A 19,797-nucleotide genomic window follows, 5' to 3' on the forward strand; every position below is an offset into this window, starting at 1 on the left:
TGAATTTTATGTGTATGAATCAATGTTGAACTTTTAAGGTATTGCCAAAAAGGCTTCAAAGCTTTGAACTCAGTCAGTCCAGGGAGGTCAGAAACTAATGATCACATGACTTATGTATCAAAGCAGAGTCAAAGGTCATAAAATGGCCTTGCTGCTGGAGCTGAGCTTGCTGGGTAAACGATTATAGCAGGGCCAGATCAATACTGAGGCCGTGTGCACCACTGGGGTTTATCAACTACCTCTTGGCCTGTTTGTTTGCATGAATGTGTATGTACGTACAGCACATCTACATCCAACAGTGGGAGAAAACTCATAAAGTAGATTGCTATGGCACCAAAAAACAAATAAATATGTGTTGGCAGCCTCCAAACACACACATGAACACACACACTCAAGGTCGGCCCAGTACAAAGCTCTGCCACCTGGCCTTAGTTACAGAACTAACTTTCAGGCTAACATCCTATACATAAAGCCAACTGGGTGGACAACAGTAGTTTTAATGAATCCGAGATTTATGTAGCATTCCCAAGATGAAGCCATGTAGAGCCTTTTATAAACACTTTTTTTTACACTTTAGAGAAAGTCAAATCAAGTCCCTTTTATTTATATAGCGCTTTTTTTACAATCAGATTGTTTCAAAGCAGCTTCAGTGTTAAACATTCAAAAAAATAAATAATTTGAATTCAGCTGTACAGCTGTCTGGAGAAAACGCGATGTTATCCAGCTCAGTTCAATTATCATATAGTGTCAATGTGGGCAAATCAGTAATAAAATGTAGTGTACCCAACTGAGCAAGCTAAAAGCCAAAGATGACAGTGGCAAGGAACCAAAACTCCTTAAGGGCCAGAATGGAGAAAAAAACCTTGGGAGAAACCAGGCTTAGTCGGGGTGCCAATGAACAAACAGTGTATTATTATGATTATGTATATTTAGTGATTTGTAAGTAATTAGCAAGATTTTAAAATGTATACAAGGTTTAATAGGGAGCCAGTGCAGTGTTGACAGAACTGGGCTAATGTGATCACGCTTCCTGGTTCTAGTAAGAACTCGAGCTGCAGCGTTTTGGACCAGTTGGAGTTTGTTTATTAAGCGAGCAGGGCAACCACCCAGTAGAGCATTACAATAATCTAGCCTTGAGCTCATGAACTAACTGTTCAAAATTTTGCATTGGAAGCATGTACCGTAATTTAGATATATTTTTAAGATGGTAGAATGCAATTTTACAGATGCTAGAAACGTTGCTTTTAAATGAAAGATTGGTATCAAAGAGCGCACCCAGGTTCCTAACTGACGACGAGGACTTGACAGAGCAGCCATCAAGTGTTAGACAGATTCTAGGTTGCTACTTTTTTTTTCAATATTAAAAAATAATTAAGTTGCAGGAAGTTACTAGTCATCCAATTTAAAATGGCCTTTACACTTTGCTGTGGTCTGTCTATTTAGCCTGAAATGTCCTCTATATGGAAATATAGATGCGAAAACTTAGCTAAGGTATTGCAGAATCATGTCCCTTTCTGTAGTAGTGTATATCTAAGGTACATTCTTGCATTGCTATGGCAGAAATAAACCTTGGTACTTAATTTATCTTCAAGAAGCGTGATTCGTCACTCCAGAGAACACCTCTCCACTGCTCTGAGTCCAGCGGCATCATGCTTTACACCACTGCATCTGATGCTTTGCATTACAATATTTAATAAAAGAAAATTACATGTAGCCTACAGGCTGCACAACTTTATTCATACTGTATAAGCTCCACCCCTCTCTTCCGTCCTGTGGCGGCTGGCACTGCAGTTGTGCAGCTGGATATAGCTTCTTAAATGCGACTGCACCTGAAAAAGAATGCTAAGGCCTGCTGTAGCACCTTTTGTGGCAAAGCTGAGAATGCAATATACTTGTGTTGCATTATGAATTGCATTCTGACACGTTTCAAAACCTTTATGAGTGAAATCAAGATTGCACAGTTTTGAGTTCTTGTGTAACTTATTCTTTGCACACAGGTGTTTTGGGCATGATCATTTCTATTGGTACTGGTTTTATAGTTATTATAGCCTACTACACAATACTGGATGCATTTATAGGTAAATGTCTGCAGTTAATGTTGGAATGTTTTAGGCTTAACCCTAATGCAGTCCTTATATAAACATATTCTTTTGAGACATTTGAAGTGTACAAACATCAGCTGTGTTCTCGAAACAGACGACCAGGGGCATCACCAAGCCCATGAGCGACAGTCTGATCATGCTGAAGGACGAACAATGGAAACGAGTACGCAGCATCCTCACACCGACCTTCAGTGCTGCCAAGATGAAAGAGGTGAGCTTTGCTCTCTTACACTCTAAAAAGTAATTCAGGGGACCTGAAGATGAGTTACTTAAATAAATGAATGGGTGCAAGTTAAAAACTCGAATTTATTGTTTTAATTTAAATTTTTAAGTTGCAAACGTTATTTTGTAGAGTTCTGTTCACATAATAATGCTGATCATTACATCAACTAAAAATTCTGCGTTAATTGTTTTTTAAAATTTTATTTTAGGTTGTATTAGCTTAATGAAATAATCTTGATAACTTTGGAAATTAGACAGTGGATTTGTAGTTCCCAGCATGCTTTGCATAGGGATAAATGTTAAAATTAAATGTTAACTTATTTGTTTTTAGTGAAGTTCTAGTGTTGAATGCTGTTATGTATGACATTTAAATTTGTTTCTACACTCTCAGAAATAAGGTACAGCGCTGTCATTGGGGCGGTACCCTAAGGTACAAAAGTGAAAAGGTACATAATTGTACCTTACTCACCCCTAAATGGTATATTTTTGTATAGCATATCAGTATTTTTAAGTGTGTATTAGTACCTTAAAGGTACATATTAATACCTTAAATGTACATATTAGTACATTTTCAGTTTTGTATCTTAGGGTAGCGCAACAGTAACAGCAAACCTTTTTTCTGACAGTGTATAATGTTGAAGTTTTTGTGGTTAGCATTGTGCTGTAGAGAAAATACGCTGTAAAAAATGAAAGGCCTCTCCAACTGAAAATGTTCTAGTGACTGGTCACATCTTGATCACATCACAAATTTTTCAGTAGGCCAAATTAAATTTCTGTGAATTGATACAATTTAAATCACAGAAATTCAGTTTGGCCTACTGAAAAAAATGTATGTGGCCAGTCACTTGAAAACTTTCAATTTGAGACCTGATTATTTTTTTACAGTGTACATGAAGGTCTACACTACATTGACAAGCAATGACTGTGCTATAATGCTAGTGACAAGTAATATCTTGCATTAAAAAATATACATGTATAAGTTATGTTAGCATGTGCTGTGATAGCTGTTGATTTGAACTGAAATAGATACAACTCTGGGAATTTTTTAAGCAACTTAAAAATGTGTATGTATGCTACAAATTGTTAAGTTCCTTTAACTCTCAACTGCAAACTAATTGTTTTTGTTTTGTTGTTGAGCCAGCACATCATTTTTTAGAGTGAACCTAAACAAACATTAAAGCCGTTCGAAAAAGCAATTGTTCTTATTATGCAATCACACTTTATGACTTTGAGTTGATAAATCAAGTGCAGCTCTGTTGGAGCAGGCTGGAACAAAATCTTGGACCTGTAGTGGATCTCATATTTCCATAACAGCTATTAAAATAGTTTTGAAAAGTTGCATAAGATTTAAATTATTGTCATTAAGATGTGCAGATAAGTTCACAAAATCAGACATAAACATAAAAGTGTGTTCGTAAGTAGTTTGAAGTTTGCATGACATCGGGAGTGAGCACAGGAATATGTCTGTAGTATCGACATGCCCTAATTAGATGACAATTGAATGATATAAAGCTCTCTCCCTACACTTACAATCACATGTTGAAAATTACAGTAAACCTATAAAATCCTCATCTGAGTAGAGTTGGTGATTTGTTCCAGAAACATTTTTATTATGCTGGTTGAAAGTCTCTTTACATCCTGATGGCAATCGATCGCTAAGCTAAGTATTTATCTGTGTGTGTATATATGGATTAACCAGGACATTTTTTTTTATATAACTCCAACTGTATTTGTCTGAAATAAGAATGCCAAATACACCTAGGATGGCTTGAGGGCAAGTCAACTATGGGATAATTTTCAGTTTTGGGGGAACTATCCCTTTAACAAGCCTGTGTGTTTTCTCTGTCTCTCTTCCTGTCCTATGTCACTGGAGATTTGTTGTTAATGGAGACCGTATCAGGCTGCTTTCACAATGTGTAATTTTGTTGGAGCCTATTTGCACAATGTGTTGTCATTACCTTTTTAAGCATTTTGGTGGAGCAGCCACAAACATTGGACATGATACCACTAGACTATCAGTTTTCCCACAGTGAGAGATAAGAACCGAGAGCCTGACATTCATCTTTTTTATATCTCACGTCACATTTGAGAGAACAAAGCAGCTTGTTTCCTCTTCAACAGCCCTGCACTTTACATGCACTCTTTCTGACGAAATAAAACAGAGGAATACAGAAGAAAGTGAATAGGAAGAAAAAAGGTGCGGTAGTCAAGAGGAACAGACAGATGAGAGAAAGATGAGGTCTCAAATCCTGAAAAATGAATTTAGCAAGGCACAGTTGATTCAGTTCACATGACATCACTGAGATCAAGAAAACGTCTGCTGAAAATGTATGATTGGCTAAGACATATGATAGTTGTGTTGTGATCGAGAGGTCTTGGATGACAGCAGTTAATTGCTGCTCGTCCTCTTGCTAACATGTTTTGAAGTGCCAGTCATCACATCTTACATCATAGAACAGGATCGATTCTCGATCGTTCCCTGTGTCTCATGTGACTGCTTATTCATTTACGAGCGGAATGATTGAATAGGATTAATAAGTCACGGATTAAATGAGTCCTGGTTTAAATTATGTTGTCAATGTTGATTTCTCCACTGAAAACATCTTGTAGTCTGGGGTGTAATCTGTGTCTTGGAAACTGACTCTGTAGGTTTTTTGTCTTCCTTTAGCCCTGCCAAGAATTTTAGATGATTTCATCCCCTAATAAAGAATGAATTACCTTTTGGGATATGTGTAAAGATATGGCCAAAAATACATTTGTTCAGCAATGTAATGCAACCGTGTTTCTTTTGGTATCCACAAGAGTTTTCTTAAAGAATTACACACACGTAGTACACACATGCAAAGACATAATACGTGTCACACTACCTTTCAAAAGTTCGGGGTCAGTAAGAATTTCTGTTTTTGAAAAGAAGTCGCTTATACTCACAAAGCTTCACCTAAAAAAACTTCAATTTAAAATACCTTTTCTATTTTAATATACTTTAAAATGTACGCCTGTGTTTTTGGTGACATTTCTTATAAAAATCAATGTTTAAAAAAAAAGTGTGCTTTAATTTTTGTGGGAACTTTTTTTTCTGTATTCTTTGATGAGTAAAAGAAAAGAAAAAAACTGCATTTATTTAAGTAATGCATAAAACATCTAACTTGAATGTCTCAAAACAGTAGTTTGCTAATGAATCAGAATACACTTGTTTGGATACACTTATTTTTCTTGACTATTTTACACATAATTTATTAACCTAATAGTAAAGTCATGAAAACTATAACAAATGGAAGTATCCCTGAATGCACACAAACATCACAGAGACATCTATTGTTTGCATGTACATCTGTAAAATGTATTTTTTTAGTGTTTGCTTATCTGCAATATGTCTCCAGATGTTTAATAAGGAAGGCATTCTGCCGAACTTCCAGTAGCTAGATAATTTACTTTATAAAGTTTTAAATATGGATATTTTTCTTACACAAACCCATTGATTCATTTTACAAGGCCTTTATTAACCCATCTGGATTACTTTATAATGGATGGATGCACTTTTTTGGTCTTCAAATTTTGGCCTGCCATTCACTGCCATACTATAGGTTGATTTCTATGAAAAAAATATCCATATTTAAAACTTTATTAAGTTAAATATCTAGCTACTGGAAGTTCCGGTAGACCACCGTCTGTATTCAACATCTTGGAGACATATTGCAGAGGAGCAAACACAAAAAAAAATACATTTTACAGATGTACATGCAAACAACAGACGCCTCTGTGATGTTTATGTGCATTCAGCGATACTTCTATTTGTTATAGTTTTCATGACTTTACCGTTTGCTCATCTGCAATACGTCTCCAAGATGTTTCCTTTCAAATAGATTTTCGGGGGGGGGGGGGAATTAAGGTGTGTATGTTTAGAATGTATTTAAAACTGCTTTTACTAAGACGTTTATCAGATATTTGTACACAACAGATGTTTTTCAGTGTGTTTTCTTAGAAGGCATCTTAGGGACGTACCTGGGACGGGAATAATTTAGTGACCACAAAATTACCAAAACAAATGTAGTCCTTTGTCTAGATCGCAGCTCTGCACACTCTGTGCTTCTCTCACCTAAATCCATGAGGTCTCATAAATATCAATTATTACTAAAATACTCTGTTTAAAAGTTTTAAATTGAAACATTTGCCTTTGACCAACAGATTTTCAAGAGTATCTGTGAAGTTTGACTAGTTGTATATTGGGTACCAAAATAATTGTATTAACAATCTTTCCTGAAAATTGAATATTGCAGACATATTGCATTGTTTGAAAAAGAGGCCAAGGTGCTGTTGATATATTTAGCCACAACTGTATGTATGTATATCTATGAAGCTGTATCCATTAGTGATGTCATTTCCCTCCTCCAGCTGAAATGGTAAACATGTCCGTCAGGAATGTCAGAGGTGTGTACTGCTGTGTGAGAGGAGAAACTGTGATTGTTCTCCATGTCTCGCTGGCTCTCATACACACAGATACCCCTAACAGTGGAGTGACATTCACCCAAGCTAAATTTGGCATGATGTGATATCATTCAGGAGAAATCTGCACACATCACTCTCTATCCTCTCTATCCCAGTGTGAGAGAGAAATACTGCACAGTGGCAAAGACACAAACTTCTAATGAGCTCGTAAACGTCTTTACAGTCTGCTCTAATCCAAGTCTCAGCGCTCCGTCTTAAAGCTGTCCATTAACTTGATTACAGTAAACAAAGCCATAATGTTTGCATTTTAAAACCCACAGTATCGAGACTGTTAAATATTAGCTGCATCTGGCGGAAGATTTTATGTGAAATAAAATTGGGACCAAAATGCAGGTTTCCTGAATGTTTAATGTATAACCGAGCTCCAAGTTGTGACTCTGTGTGTGTGCAAAAGGATAAGCATGCACTTGCTGCCTGTATTGATTTTCATTAGCTGTGGTGTAGCGGTAGAAAGAGACAGTAGACACCGCTCCTGTCGTTCTCCATCAGCCTTTCCAGTCGTCTTCATCTTCCTGCCTGCACGGAGTCAATATGCATCAACAAACACACACATGCATGCACGCACGCACGCACACACACCTATTCATCTTATTTACCACCAAGAAAGGCTTCACAGAGATGTAATTTGTTCCAGTAAAACAGATAACTTGACCACTGGTGAATACAAAATGTGTTGAATGACAAATCTTTTGCTTAGACTATATAGACACAAGTTAATTACATTTGTGGGACTTCAAGAAACTGAATGCTTTGTAGTCTATATAAAATACATCTAAAATGCTGGAAATCCATCAAAACCAGAAGTCATTTAAGATCTTTTTCGAGGCTAAATAGTGAGCTGCCCATACAGTATTTTAGTATGGTCTTAAAGTGAAGACTGTTCCAAAAAGTTCAAATTCTTTAGACGGCATTATGTACATAATCATTTAAAAGTTTTTGAAATAAGCCTCAAGTCTGCATTTATTTGATCAAAAGCAGTAAAATAGTAATTGTGTAAATATTACATTTTAGAATAACTCTTCTTAACAGTTATTCTAAACCATAACAATTATAAGTTATGCTCAACAAGTCAACTCAACTCAACAAGTTGATTTGGTCAAATATACAAGCGAATATAATATAATATTTGGTCGAATATAATATTATATTCTTAAATACTATTAAATACTATTACATTTTTTTAAAGTATATATATTATTAATAATATTAATGTTATATAATTAATATACACATGTACCTGTAATGCAAAGCTGAATTTTCATCATCAGTGTTGCATGATCCTTCAGAAATCATTCTAATATGCTGATTTGCTGCTCAAGAAACATTTCTCATTATTATCAATGTTAAAAATAGTTGCAGCCTAATATTTATTTGTAACAATGCAGAAGTCTACTGCCGCTTATGATCAGTGTTGGGGAGGTTATTTTGAAAAGTAATGCTTTACAATATTGTGTTACTCCCTTAAAAAGTATTTTGTTACTTAGTTACTTTTTAAGAAAAGTAATGTTACATTACTTTTGTGTTACTTTTTCTCACCTGGGCTGTTTTTTTTTTTTTTTTTTGGAGGGGGCAAATGTAAAGACCTTTTCACACCAAAATTGAAATAATAAGCCTCAGGCTGAAGGAAATGCCAATTCACGGCTGTAGTGTAGAGGGTACAGCTCAAACAAACCTGTCAGTTGTGGTGCCATTCTAGATAACAGAATAATAGAATGTAAGAGAAAAAGTTTAACACTTCCCCAATAAAAACAAAAGTAATTTTTGCTTATGGTTTAGATAAATCATCGAAGATCAGTAGCAATACATTGGTCAATAAAGTGTAGTGAGATTAAATGCATAAAAATATTTTTTTTATTTAACAATATTTAATAATTGGAGGTTTGCATAGTATTCTGATTTTGCATTTGGCTGATTTTATTCATTTTGAGGAATACTGAACTTTTTTGTGCAAGTGAGATTATTAAATGATCGCATTTAGTCTAGAATTATGTTAACATACAATGTCTATGCACTAACGTTTTTTCCCCCAACATTGGAACAAGAGAGCTGTCAGTCAATAAATGTGAAAAAGTCATAATTAATGTGTTACTTGTTAATGTTAAAAAGTAAGTTACATGTAATGCGTCATCCCCAAACAATGCTTATGATGAATTTAATGCATCCTTGCGGAATATAAATGTTCCAAAAAATAAATAAAAAATATTTATGTTCTTTCAAAAATATAGTTGATAGTCATGCTGGCTAGTGTAATTGGTACTACTCTACCAGCTCTGATTCAAACCTGGGTTTCCATTGTGGAAAGTGTGCATACTAACAAGGACACTAGCTTGAGGCCAGGGGAGTAAGGTTTGCGTGCTCTTATCTATTACCTTAGTAAACCACCTAACTTATGTACAACCCCAAATCAGAAAAAGTTGGGACAGTATGGAATGTGCAAATAAAATAAAAAATAAGTGATTTCTAAAATTACTTTGACTTGTATTTCATTGCAGACAATATGAACACAAAATATTTCATGTTTTGTCTGGTCAACTTCATGTCATTTGTAAATATGCATCCTTTCCTGTCATTCAGACCTGCAACACATTTCAAAAAAAGTTGGGACAGTAAAGCATTTACCACTTTGTAATGTTGCCATTCCTTTTCACAACACTTAAAAGACGTTTAGGGACTGAAGACACCAAGTGTTTCAGGTGTAATTTTGTCCCATTCTTCCTGCAAACAAGTCTTAAAGTCTTAACAAGGTGGGCAACATACAGGGTCCTCGTTGTCGCATTTTGTGCTTCAAAATGCGCCACACATTCTCTATTGGAGACAGGTCGGGACTGCAGGCAGGCCAGTCAAGTACCCGTACCCTCTTCCTCCGCAGCCAGGACTTTGTAATGTGTGCAGAATGTGGTTTTGCATTGTCTTGTTGAAATATGCATGGACGTCCCTGGAAAAAATATCTTCTTGAAGGCAGCATATTATGCTCCAAAATCTCTGCATACTTTTCAGCATTAATGGTGCCTTCACAGAAGTGCAAGTTACCTTTGCCAAGGGCACTGACACAACCCCATACCATGACAGACCCTGCCTTTTGGACTTGTTGCTGGTAACAGTCTGGATGATCCTTTTCTTCTTTTGTCCGGAGCACACGGCGTCCATTCCTCCCAAAAAATACCTGAAATACTAAATCATCTGACCACAGTACACATTTCCACTGTGTGATGGTCCATCCCAGATGCCTCCGAGCCGAGATAAGTCGACGGCGCTTCTGGACACTGTTAACATAAGGCTTCCTTTTGGCACAGTACAGTTTTAACTGGCATTTGTGGATGTAACTACGTATTGTGGTACTTGACAAAGGTTTGCCAAAGTAGTCCTGAGCCGATGTGGTGATATCGCATATAGATGAATGACGATTCTTGATGCAGTGCCGCCTGAGGGATCGGAGATCACGGTTGTTCAGCTTAGGCTTGCGGCCTTGTCCTTTACGCACTGAAATTCCTCCAGATTCCTTGAATCTTGTAATTATGTTATGCACTGTTGAATGTGAAATATCCAAATCTCTTCCTATCTTTCTTTGAGGAACATTGTTTTTAAACATTTTAATAATTTTCTCACGTATTCGTTGGCAAACTGGCGATCCTCGGCCCATCTTTGCTCCTAAAGGATTAGATCTTTCTTGGATGCTGCTTTTGTACCAAATCATAATTTCAATCACCTGTTGACATCACCTGTTTCAAAACACATCATTATTTAACCCTTTTACCTCATTACTAGCCCTAAATTGCTCCTGTCCCAACTTTTTTTGAAATGTGTTGCAGGTCTGAATGACAGGAAAGGATGCATATTTACAAATGACATGAAGTTGACCAGACAAAACATGAAATATTTTGTTCATATTGTCTGCAATGAAATATAAGTCAAAGTAAATTTAGAAATCACTACTTTCTTTTTTTATTTGCGTTTTCCAAACTGTCCCAACTTTTTCTGATTTGGGGTTGTACTACCATGTTGAAAAAATAATTGAAACCGTAAAATGGTTTAGCGTGTTTTTTTCCCAGCTAGCAGGGATTTAAAAAATTGCTTTTTGCCCAATATTTGTGTATGTTATTTATTTTTATGCTTATCATGTTAGCTTAGCAATAGGCTAACATCAAACTCTATTGAAATTTATTGTTTTTATTGCTGCTAGCATAAGACGCTCTAATACCCACTTTACCAACAAAACTACACTGTTCTAATAGTTAGTTTCACACAAAAAATAGCTAAGTTAGATCAGCTTTACTAGCTACTGTATATTCAACTAATTCACCTGTTCGACCTGCCCTAACTCGCCAGGCTATACTAGCATGGATATTCATGCTGGTGTAGTCAGTCCAAGTAGTCCATTAACAGGGTAAATAGAAGACAAGATTGATGAGAAATCAGCACGATAATCAGGTTTGGCTGAGTAATTGAATGCTGAATCGCTATCGCAGCTTCATTGTGAAGTATAATGTCCCGGAGATCTGGACAGAAAACAGAACACCCTGTATAGCATTTTTCGTTCTTATGCTTCTGTTCCTTCCTGTATCTTTCTTTCCCTCCTCTTTCCTCTTATACAGATTAGTCCTGTATCTCTTTCTCTCGCTTTCTCCTCCTGAGTAGACAGGATCAATAGGTCTCGTATATGAGCTGCTGGCTTATCACGGCTGCAGTCATGGGTGTCAGGGAGGAAAGCCATAGCCTTGAACACTGAGAGTGGACAACCTCTCATCTCGCCAAGATACAGAGGAAGAGATTGCAGGTGTGAAGAAGTGCAGTTTCAAGAATAGTGCATCTAGAGTAGCTTAATCTGTCTCGAGCCCTGTGTCATTTCTGGTCATCTGCTCATGAACGAATAGACCAAAACAGGCCAGGCTGTGTAGTCTGTTTCTTTCTGCCTTTTATAAAAGAAACACAGTTTGAAAGGGAAAGAAAATGTTTCAGGAGGTGTACTGTTTATGTAAAATGGTATTCCAGATGCTGTACTGCGATGTATAGGTTTGTTAGTTAAATGCACAGGTGATACACAATTTTCACTGTGGTATTCTTTGATGTTCTTTACTATGTAAATACATTGGTACAGTATATTAATATGGTATTTGTTCAGCATCATAGCATATATCAGACAAGCTAAAATTCTGTTGATGTGAATTGTGTTGAAATGAAATCTTCAATCAGAGACAAAGTCGGCATATTTTGTAAATTCATCTTGTTGTGAATGATTCAAAGTCTTTTTTTTTAAATTAAAAACAGACTTCTCTCTGGTGGTGAATGCTGGACTATTGCTTTGTCTAAATCTCATTTACAAACATTTGTGAGCTGACCATTTAGTAACTCAAAAATGACAAAAAGCATCATAGACAATTCCTAGAAAGATCAAAATATCACTATACAATGGTACTGTCACAAGTACACAACAGTAATTAATTTATTGAATCCAAATAGTGGTGTTTTAAAACTGTTTTGTGGTTCTTAATGAATAGATCAATTAATGAATCAGTTGTTTCTTAAGATCATAAAATGGAGCCCTTTTCCCATTGGTCATGCTCTCTGGAATCAAAAGCTCTTAATGGACTCGCCTCATCGCCTCTAAATTTATTCTGTGTTTTTTTTCCCGTTTGTATAGAAGGGCTACATTTAGATTGTTATCGGCCCGGCAGTAATTTGTTATAATCTAAATCCTTTGTACTGATTTGTGGTGCTTACTGATGCTGATATCTGCGTGGGCACAATACACGCTTTGCAGATGGTTCCCCTCATCAACACAGCCACAGAAACATTACTGAGAAACCTGAAGATCCACGCTGAGTCCGGTAACAGCTTCAACATCCACAAGTATGAGTTTCTTATACAGTGTATAAGTGTGAGCACATTATCTTTTAATAATGTAATACGTGTCTGTTTTGCAGGTGCTTCGGCTGCTTCACAATGGACGTAATTGCCAGTGTTGCGTTTGGTACGCAGGTGGACTCTCAGAACAATCCAGACGACCCCTTTGTGCACCACGCCTCCAAATTCTTCGCTTTTACCTTCTTCAGACCCATCATGATATTCATGTGTACGTTCAACCACCACATCTAGAGCACAGTGACAGGACCGTTTGGAAAGTGCTTCCAACAAATTATATGAAACTTTTCATTATGCTGATATTGTCATTAGAATATTTATTATCCGAAGAGGAAAAAGTTGAATTTTCTCTGACTGTGTTCTTTTTTTCCTGGTTTTGCTGTAGTGGCATTTCCATTTCTCCTTCAGCCTCTTGCTGCACTAATTCCCAATAAATCAAGGGATGAGATGAACTCCTTTTTTATCCAATGTATCCAAAAGATGATTAAGCAGAGGGATGATCTTCACCCAGAACAGGTATGGCCATGAACAAACAAATTAATGAGATATCCTTAGTATTTAACCGCATAAACAAGCTTGTGGTTTGTTTGTTGTGAACAGCGACGGCGAGACTTCCTGCAGATGATGCTGGACGTCAGGACCAGCAGCAAGTATTTGTCTTTGGAGCACTTTGATGTGGTCAACGACGCCGATGAGAAGGCTTCCACCGAACAAGGTATGGACAATGCACAAGATGATGTTCCTGGGTACGGGTCCACCAAGCGCGTCCAGCAAAAGAGAATGATGACAGAGGATGAGATTGTCGGTCAGGCCTTCATCTTCCTGTTGGCCGGCTATGAGACGAGCAGCAACACGCTAGCTTTCACGTGCTACCTGTTAGCGCTCCATCCAGAGTGCCGGGAAAAACTCCAAGAAGAAGTGGATGAATTCTTCAGCAGACACGTGAGTTGAGATTAAAATGCCTGTTGTACTTGGAAACCATTATTTATTTGATTCTCTTATTGAGAATACCTCTTTATTTCAATTTCTGCACAAATCATTTGTGGAATAACTGGCATTCTCTTAAATGCTTTCAGAAGTCTTTTGTCTTATTAGTTCTGCCGTGGTTGCCCAGAAATGCCATTATGAGTCAGAAAATGTTTTTTGTCTTCTTTTGTCTTTGTCCTCCATCTCTTTGTGATGCATTCTCTGCCCTTTAGAGGGTTGGAGTGTTTCTTCTCATCGGTTTTGAAGGTCTGCATGAGCTGGCACGTTTCTCAGAAACCTATTTACTGTCAGGACTGTTGATTAAATTTAAAGGGCCCAGAACTAATGTTTTATGTGTGGGCCACATCTCAGCTGGGCCTAGAGAGTAGACTACACCATAGAGCAGGGGTTCACAAGAAGGTGCTGAGGGGAAAAAATAAAATGAAAAAAGTTCAAATGATCAAATCTGACAATTATTTTATTTTATTAATATTCATAGTTGTAATTGTGTTGTTTTTTCAGGTAAGTACCCTTAATGGTGAATATGAGGGGGAAATTAAAATATAAGTAGTATCAGATTAATAGAAATGTAAATATGTAATATAATATATTATATTATATTTATATTATATTACAATAATATTCAATTAATACTATTCTACCTACCATTCGGAGTACTGTTAGATGTATGAACCTGTATGAAAACAACAACATTACAATTATAAATTATCAACATAATAAAATACATTTAATACATTTAAGAAAAATTAACAAAGATAAATAATCATAGGTGGAGCTTTGCAATAATAGCATATTAGCAATTTGACAAACTCTCCTGTACGTATTGTCAAAGGTTTCTATTTACATGTTTTTACCTCATTGAGCAATGTAGCCAGTCATCCATTTTTGTACAGTGCTTAGTTCTGCATGCTCACAAATCCTCTCATTTTAATAGTGTATACATTATGTAAATAAGAGTCATTGTGCAGTGTAGGCAGCTTCATTGATTATAACCGAACTTTGTGAGATCGATTATTATTGTCACGCATATATATATATATATATATATATATATATATATATATATATATATATATATATATATATATATATATATATATATATATATATATATATATATATATATATATATATATATCATTATAATTATTATTATTTTCTCCTTTTCTACACAAAACATTTTTTTCAAGTGATTGGGTGGACAATGGTCATTCTGAGTGGGCCAGTACCACCCTGGATCTTTTGTAGTCTCACCACTGGTCAGACGAAAGTTATTGGAACGGTGATTTTAATTGTCTACTGCCTGTTAACTGTTAGGGCCAGATTTACTAAAGAGGGCAAATTAGAGTGAGAATGCAAGGTGGGAGTGGAAAGTTAAAGAACAGAGATGCAGCCGGATCATTTCTATAATGATCAACGCAATCTACCAAGAGCAGTGCAAATCAGCATCCTGTTAGAGACATGTTTTTTGTGGGGGTGTTAAACAATGGTGCAATTACAAGGAAATTGACTAGCGTAAACCTTAGTAAATCACCTTGTATGGTTAATTTAAATACTCTCCTCCCATAATTTTTGCATCTGAAAGGGAAATCCTGACAAGTCGTTTTTTAACTCCAAAAGAGGGTTTGCAAGCTGTTAGTAAATCTGGCCCTTAGTGTCTTAAGGACTGTTCCACGGTTGCATGTGCAATAATTGTTTACGGTTTGCTTAATATATATTATATAGAACACAGCTGTCCTCAACAAGCCATCAAGTGAGTTGTTTAAAAGTATAGTGGTACTTGATTTAGCAAACACCAAGACTGGATAAACCCAGCCTGTTCTGCAGTGATTTGATTTCGCCCTGCAACTCTGTCTGCAAACCTGTACATTAGATTATACTGCTTCTGTTACATTTTTGCGGGAAACAACCACAAACTGGCTTATCCACCTGATGCGCTATTGGTGGGTTTAACATGATGGAGTATAGAGAAGGATGGACTGATTCCTGATGTTGATCACAACTCTTGAGGTCTGATTGGTTGAAGGACTATCCAATTGCGTACAAAGTCATTTGAATAATGCTTGCTTTTCACGCCTCTTGTGCAGTGTTCAATCTTAAATTGAGCTTGGTCTGGTGATAGCCAGACAAGCAAACACCACTTATAAAGAGAGAGACAACCAGACGGGTTACATTTAAACAATTCAGAAAAGCTGCAGTATTGTGACAGTTATAGGAGGCTTGTACAAGTGCTCAGTTTGCTGTAAATCTGCTTAGATCATTTACTCTCCTCTATAAATATAGCACCAGTTTGCAGTAATGATGACGGTTCTGCTGATTTGATGTCTTATGTTTGTGCATAATGTGCATACTCATGAGAGACATGGAGACGGATTCTTGATTGATTCTCTGAAACCTTGTCATCTGTGCCGCAAAGCGCTGGAGAGGGTTGATGGTGATGAGGAGGAGGGTCAGATGTGGAAAGAAGAGCCTCTAAATCAGCTTACATTATTGGGGGGACGATTCTGGCTCTCTCACATTGCGTTTCCATGTTTATCTCAAGGGATCACACTTCCCTACAGTCTAAGCTTCTACTACCTCAAATAAACACAACATGTCACAAGATTGTGCTTAATATAGTTTTAATGAAATCCATGAAAATAAAGAGTATATTAAATGTGTGTGAACTGCTAGACAGGAGAATTATGAAAGGCAGAGAAAATAATTAAAATGTAGTGTTGTTCGCTAAGAATTATTGCTCATACTTTAAGGGGTTTTAGGGATTTAAACTCACCGTTACCTTTAGTAAACTTCAGCACGTAACTAGTCTTTTTTTTTGTTGTTGCAAAAAAACATTTTTGCTGCAAACATGTACAATACCTCAAATTATGTGACTTGTTGTGGTGTGGTGTAGCCTAGAAATCTAGACGTACCCTAGCGGCAGCAAATCTGATCTGCCGCGAGTATCGTCTAGCAACTCTCAATACACTTCTGAGCTGTAAAAACCAAACTCTGGTCAGGCCAATCACATCGTGTATAGAGTCGGTGGGTGGGGCTTAACATAATGACAGCCGAGTGGCGCTTGCGTGCTACAAGTAAACACAGAAGCTGGTGAACGGCGGTCTTTCGAATCAGCTTTGACTGCGACTCTGGAAGACTTTGAGTTAAGATTTTCTCTGAGAAAAGAACAAAGAACGGCACTGAAGTCATTCTTAAAAAGGGAAGATGTGTTTGGAGTTTTGCCGTACGGATACAGCGAATGTTTAATCTATCAACTAGCTCCGCTTCACATTGCTCTGGTTGGTTGTAGCGCTATCCTATCACGTGCAGAGGGAGTTTGAAAGACAACCGTTTATCCCGCCCCTCGAATTGAGCCCTGTCAATGGTGAGTTTCCAGACCAAACATCTTGATGTGGGTCTGGCTTGTCAGGCTAGGTATGGTGTGCTATTCATTTTTTTAATTGATATTACATTTTTGCAAATCCTCAAGCCATCTCTAGTTACCAGTTAAAAAATTTCCCCTGAACCCCTCTCACCTAAAATATACACTTGAAGTAACCCCTGAGATTTTAATGTAAAATTTAAACTACACATTTGCATGTTCATGGTTCTTTAATGTTGTAAACTAAACATTTCTAAATATTGTGTGTGTGCGTGCGTGCGTGCGTGCGTGCGTGCGTTCTTTTTTTGATTGTTTATAATTTTAAAATTGTTTATTTATTTATTTTGCGGGAGATTGTAAGCTTTTTGTCAACTTAACAATCCCCTCACTTCCCTATCCCCAGTATGGTACTGTTTTACATTAAAAACATTTTTTTAAATGTGTTTGGCCATAAAAGAAATGGGTTTGAATGGGGTCTTTGCCAGACTATTTGCAGAGCAAATCTAAATTTGCCAGAAGTTGTCTGGGTTTTCCAAGTCTAATCGTGTCCATGTAAACTACAAAAACATAAATTTGTGAAAACAGTGATGTCATGTGCATGCGTATTATGTGTTCAGTCTATAGAAGTGTAGTTGTCAAAATGACAAAATGATTATGTTCGAGCCGTGCCATCACCCTAAACCCCTATGGCGTCAGCGTGCTCCTACCTTCCTCTAACCTCCCCATTAGTCTCGCACGCCACAGCGTTGTTCCGTGCATCCGAGTCCCCGTCGGTCGCCGCCTCAATCCCGTGAGCCAGCAGTTTGGTGCAAGACTTCCAGGCCTGTGATGTCGTTGTCTCTCTCCCTCTGGTTGTTTCAGTTGAAAGGAATGGATACTGCTTGCTGCTTTTCAACAAATCATTTGCACACATATCTTTTTTTTTTATATATATATATATATATATCTGAAGCTATCACCAACATTGAAAGCTCCAGTCTTTATGTTTAACGCAGCGTTTGTGTGATCGCCGCCGGCTCTCTGTGCAGTCTGCAATATCTCACGACATCCCGAGTGTCCGAATTCGCACAGTGTACGCCCGCCGTTAAAGACTTTTGTTATCATCTCCTCCGTTGTGCACTTTTTACAGCCGTTTTTTTTTTTTTTTTTTCGGCAACTACTGACCTGCGTTTTTTGTTGTTTTTGTGGATCCGTGTTAATGGGGATCGTTTTGACTGTTGTCGTCTGTACACAAAGTTTTTTTGTACATCGTTGTGTAAATGTGCCCACAGAGGAGAACCAACAAGAATACCCTTGCAACCTCATAGCAATGCGTTAAAACGCTATCAGAGATGATATAGTAATCTTCCACAACTCGCTAGCTACACTGTAAACATTTTTTTGTTTGTTTAACTTAAAGCTGCAGTAGGTAACTTTTGTAAACATTTATTTTTTACATGTCACAGTAGAATATGAGACAGATAATCTGTGCAAAAATCAAGCTCCTCTGGCTCATCCCAGTAGTCCTACAGTATTGCCATTTGAAGAAATACACCGCTCCCGGTAAGAAACAACCAATCAGAGCCAGGAGGAGTGTCTTAGCAGTGTCAATCAAGCTCGTGCGCGCTGATCATACCTCTCGTGCACTTTCATGCACAGAGTACAGTCAGGCGTTCAAATTCAAGATTACCGGTGTGCCACAGCTTATGGCGGACAAACAATCCAAACTGCCAATTCCTTGAGTGGCACCTGCTCATAAAATAAAGACGGGTAAACGGAAAAAGACAGATGACTGATAAAAAAAGACAAAAAGAAAGAATTAGCCCAAAAAAACCTAAATATCAGAGCAGCTTTTCTGAGTTGTAGGGAGCTAATTTACGTGTCCTGAAAGGATTAAAAACCGATGCAGTTAGCCAAATTTTAAGGCAACCAGGTAACTTCTTTTTTTAAATCATTTTCTACAGTGTAGTATTCATTTTTACACCATTTTCCCCCCAACGTTTATGACCCCCCAAATATATTTTAACTCTTTCCCCACCAGCATTTTTTTTTAAACTCCCAGCCACCACCAGCATTTTTAAGCATTGTAACAAAGTTCGTTGTTATGGGAAGAAGGTGGGAACCAGCCAACGTTCAACACTTTTATATATATTAATAAACACAAAATGAAAGGAAAGCATGCAGCCCCTCACGGATGGCTGCCGCACACACATATTAAAACATAAACAAAACACAAGCCTGGTCCTCTGTCGTCCTTCACTGCCGTCACTCGTCCTTGAGATATGAGACTGCTGTGGCGCGCAACTGCCGCTCATCAAGCACCCCACCGTCCTCGCGCCATTCTCTCACGGTCCCTCAGCCTTGTCCTGATTGCCACAATCATTTTCACAAAAATGTCATGGCCCCCAGAATATTTTGTTATATGAATATCTGAACATGCAATATACCCCCCAAAAAAACAAAACAAAAAACAGACCCTCTGCATTTAAGCAAAAAACGTTTTATTTTAATTTCATGCATTCTTTTTTTTCAATATTTGAATGTGAGTACATTTTATATACAAAAAAGCAACATTTTGAGCAAAAAGCTGGCAAAATCTTATTTTTGTCCAAAAAACCCCCCATCCATATCAGCTTCAGAATGATGATTAAAACATAGATGGAGTAGATCGAGTCCATCAATCTAAGCTTGCTCAGTCCTATAGCAGTGGCTCAGTGGTTCATGTAGGTTGTCTACAAACCAGAAGGTTGGTGGTTCAATCCCCGGTTCCACCTGACCAAG

General features: G+C 37.2%; 1 protein-coding gene across 3 annotated transcripts in view; it reads left to right on the plus strand.

Annotated features, from left to right (window-relative positions):
- tbxas1 (thromboxane A synthase 1 (platelet)) overlaps positions 1-19,797 on the plus strand; it is a 106,696-nt gene that overhangs the window by 47,783 nt on the left and 39,116 nt on the right. For all 3 annotated transcript variants that reach the window (XM_067420219.1, XM_067420221.1, XM_067420220.1), the window contains exons 7-11: positions 2,197-2,313; positions 12,589-12,677; positions 12,752-12,900; positions 13,075-13,205; positions 13,290-13,631. In XM_067420219.1, coding sequence (XP_067276320.1) covers positions 2,197-2,313; positions 12,589-12,677; positions 12,752-12,900; positions 13,075-13,205; positions 13,290-13,631 — 828 coding nt within the window. The remainder of the gene's footprint in view (positions 1-2,196; positions 2,314-12,588; positions 12,678-12,751; positions 12,901-13,074; positions 13,206-13,289; positions 13,632-19,797) is intronic.

Source organism: Pseudorasbora parva, chromosome 16 (assembly GCF_024679245.1).
Source record: "Pseudorasbora parva isolate DD20220531a chromosome 16, ASM2467924v1, whole genome shotgun sequence".
NCBI lineage: Eukaryota > Metazoa > Chordata > Actinopteri > Cypriniformes > Gobionidae > Pseudorasbora > Pseudorasbora parva.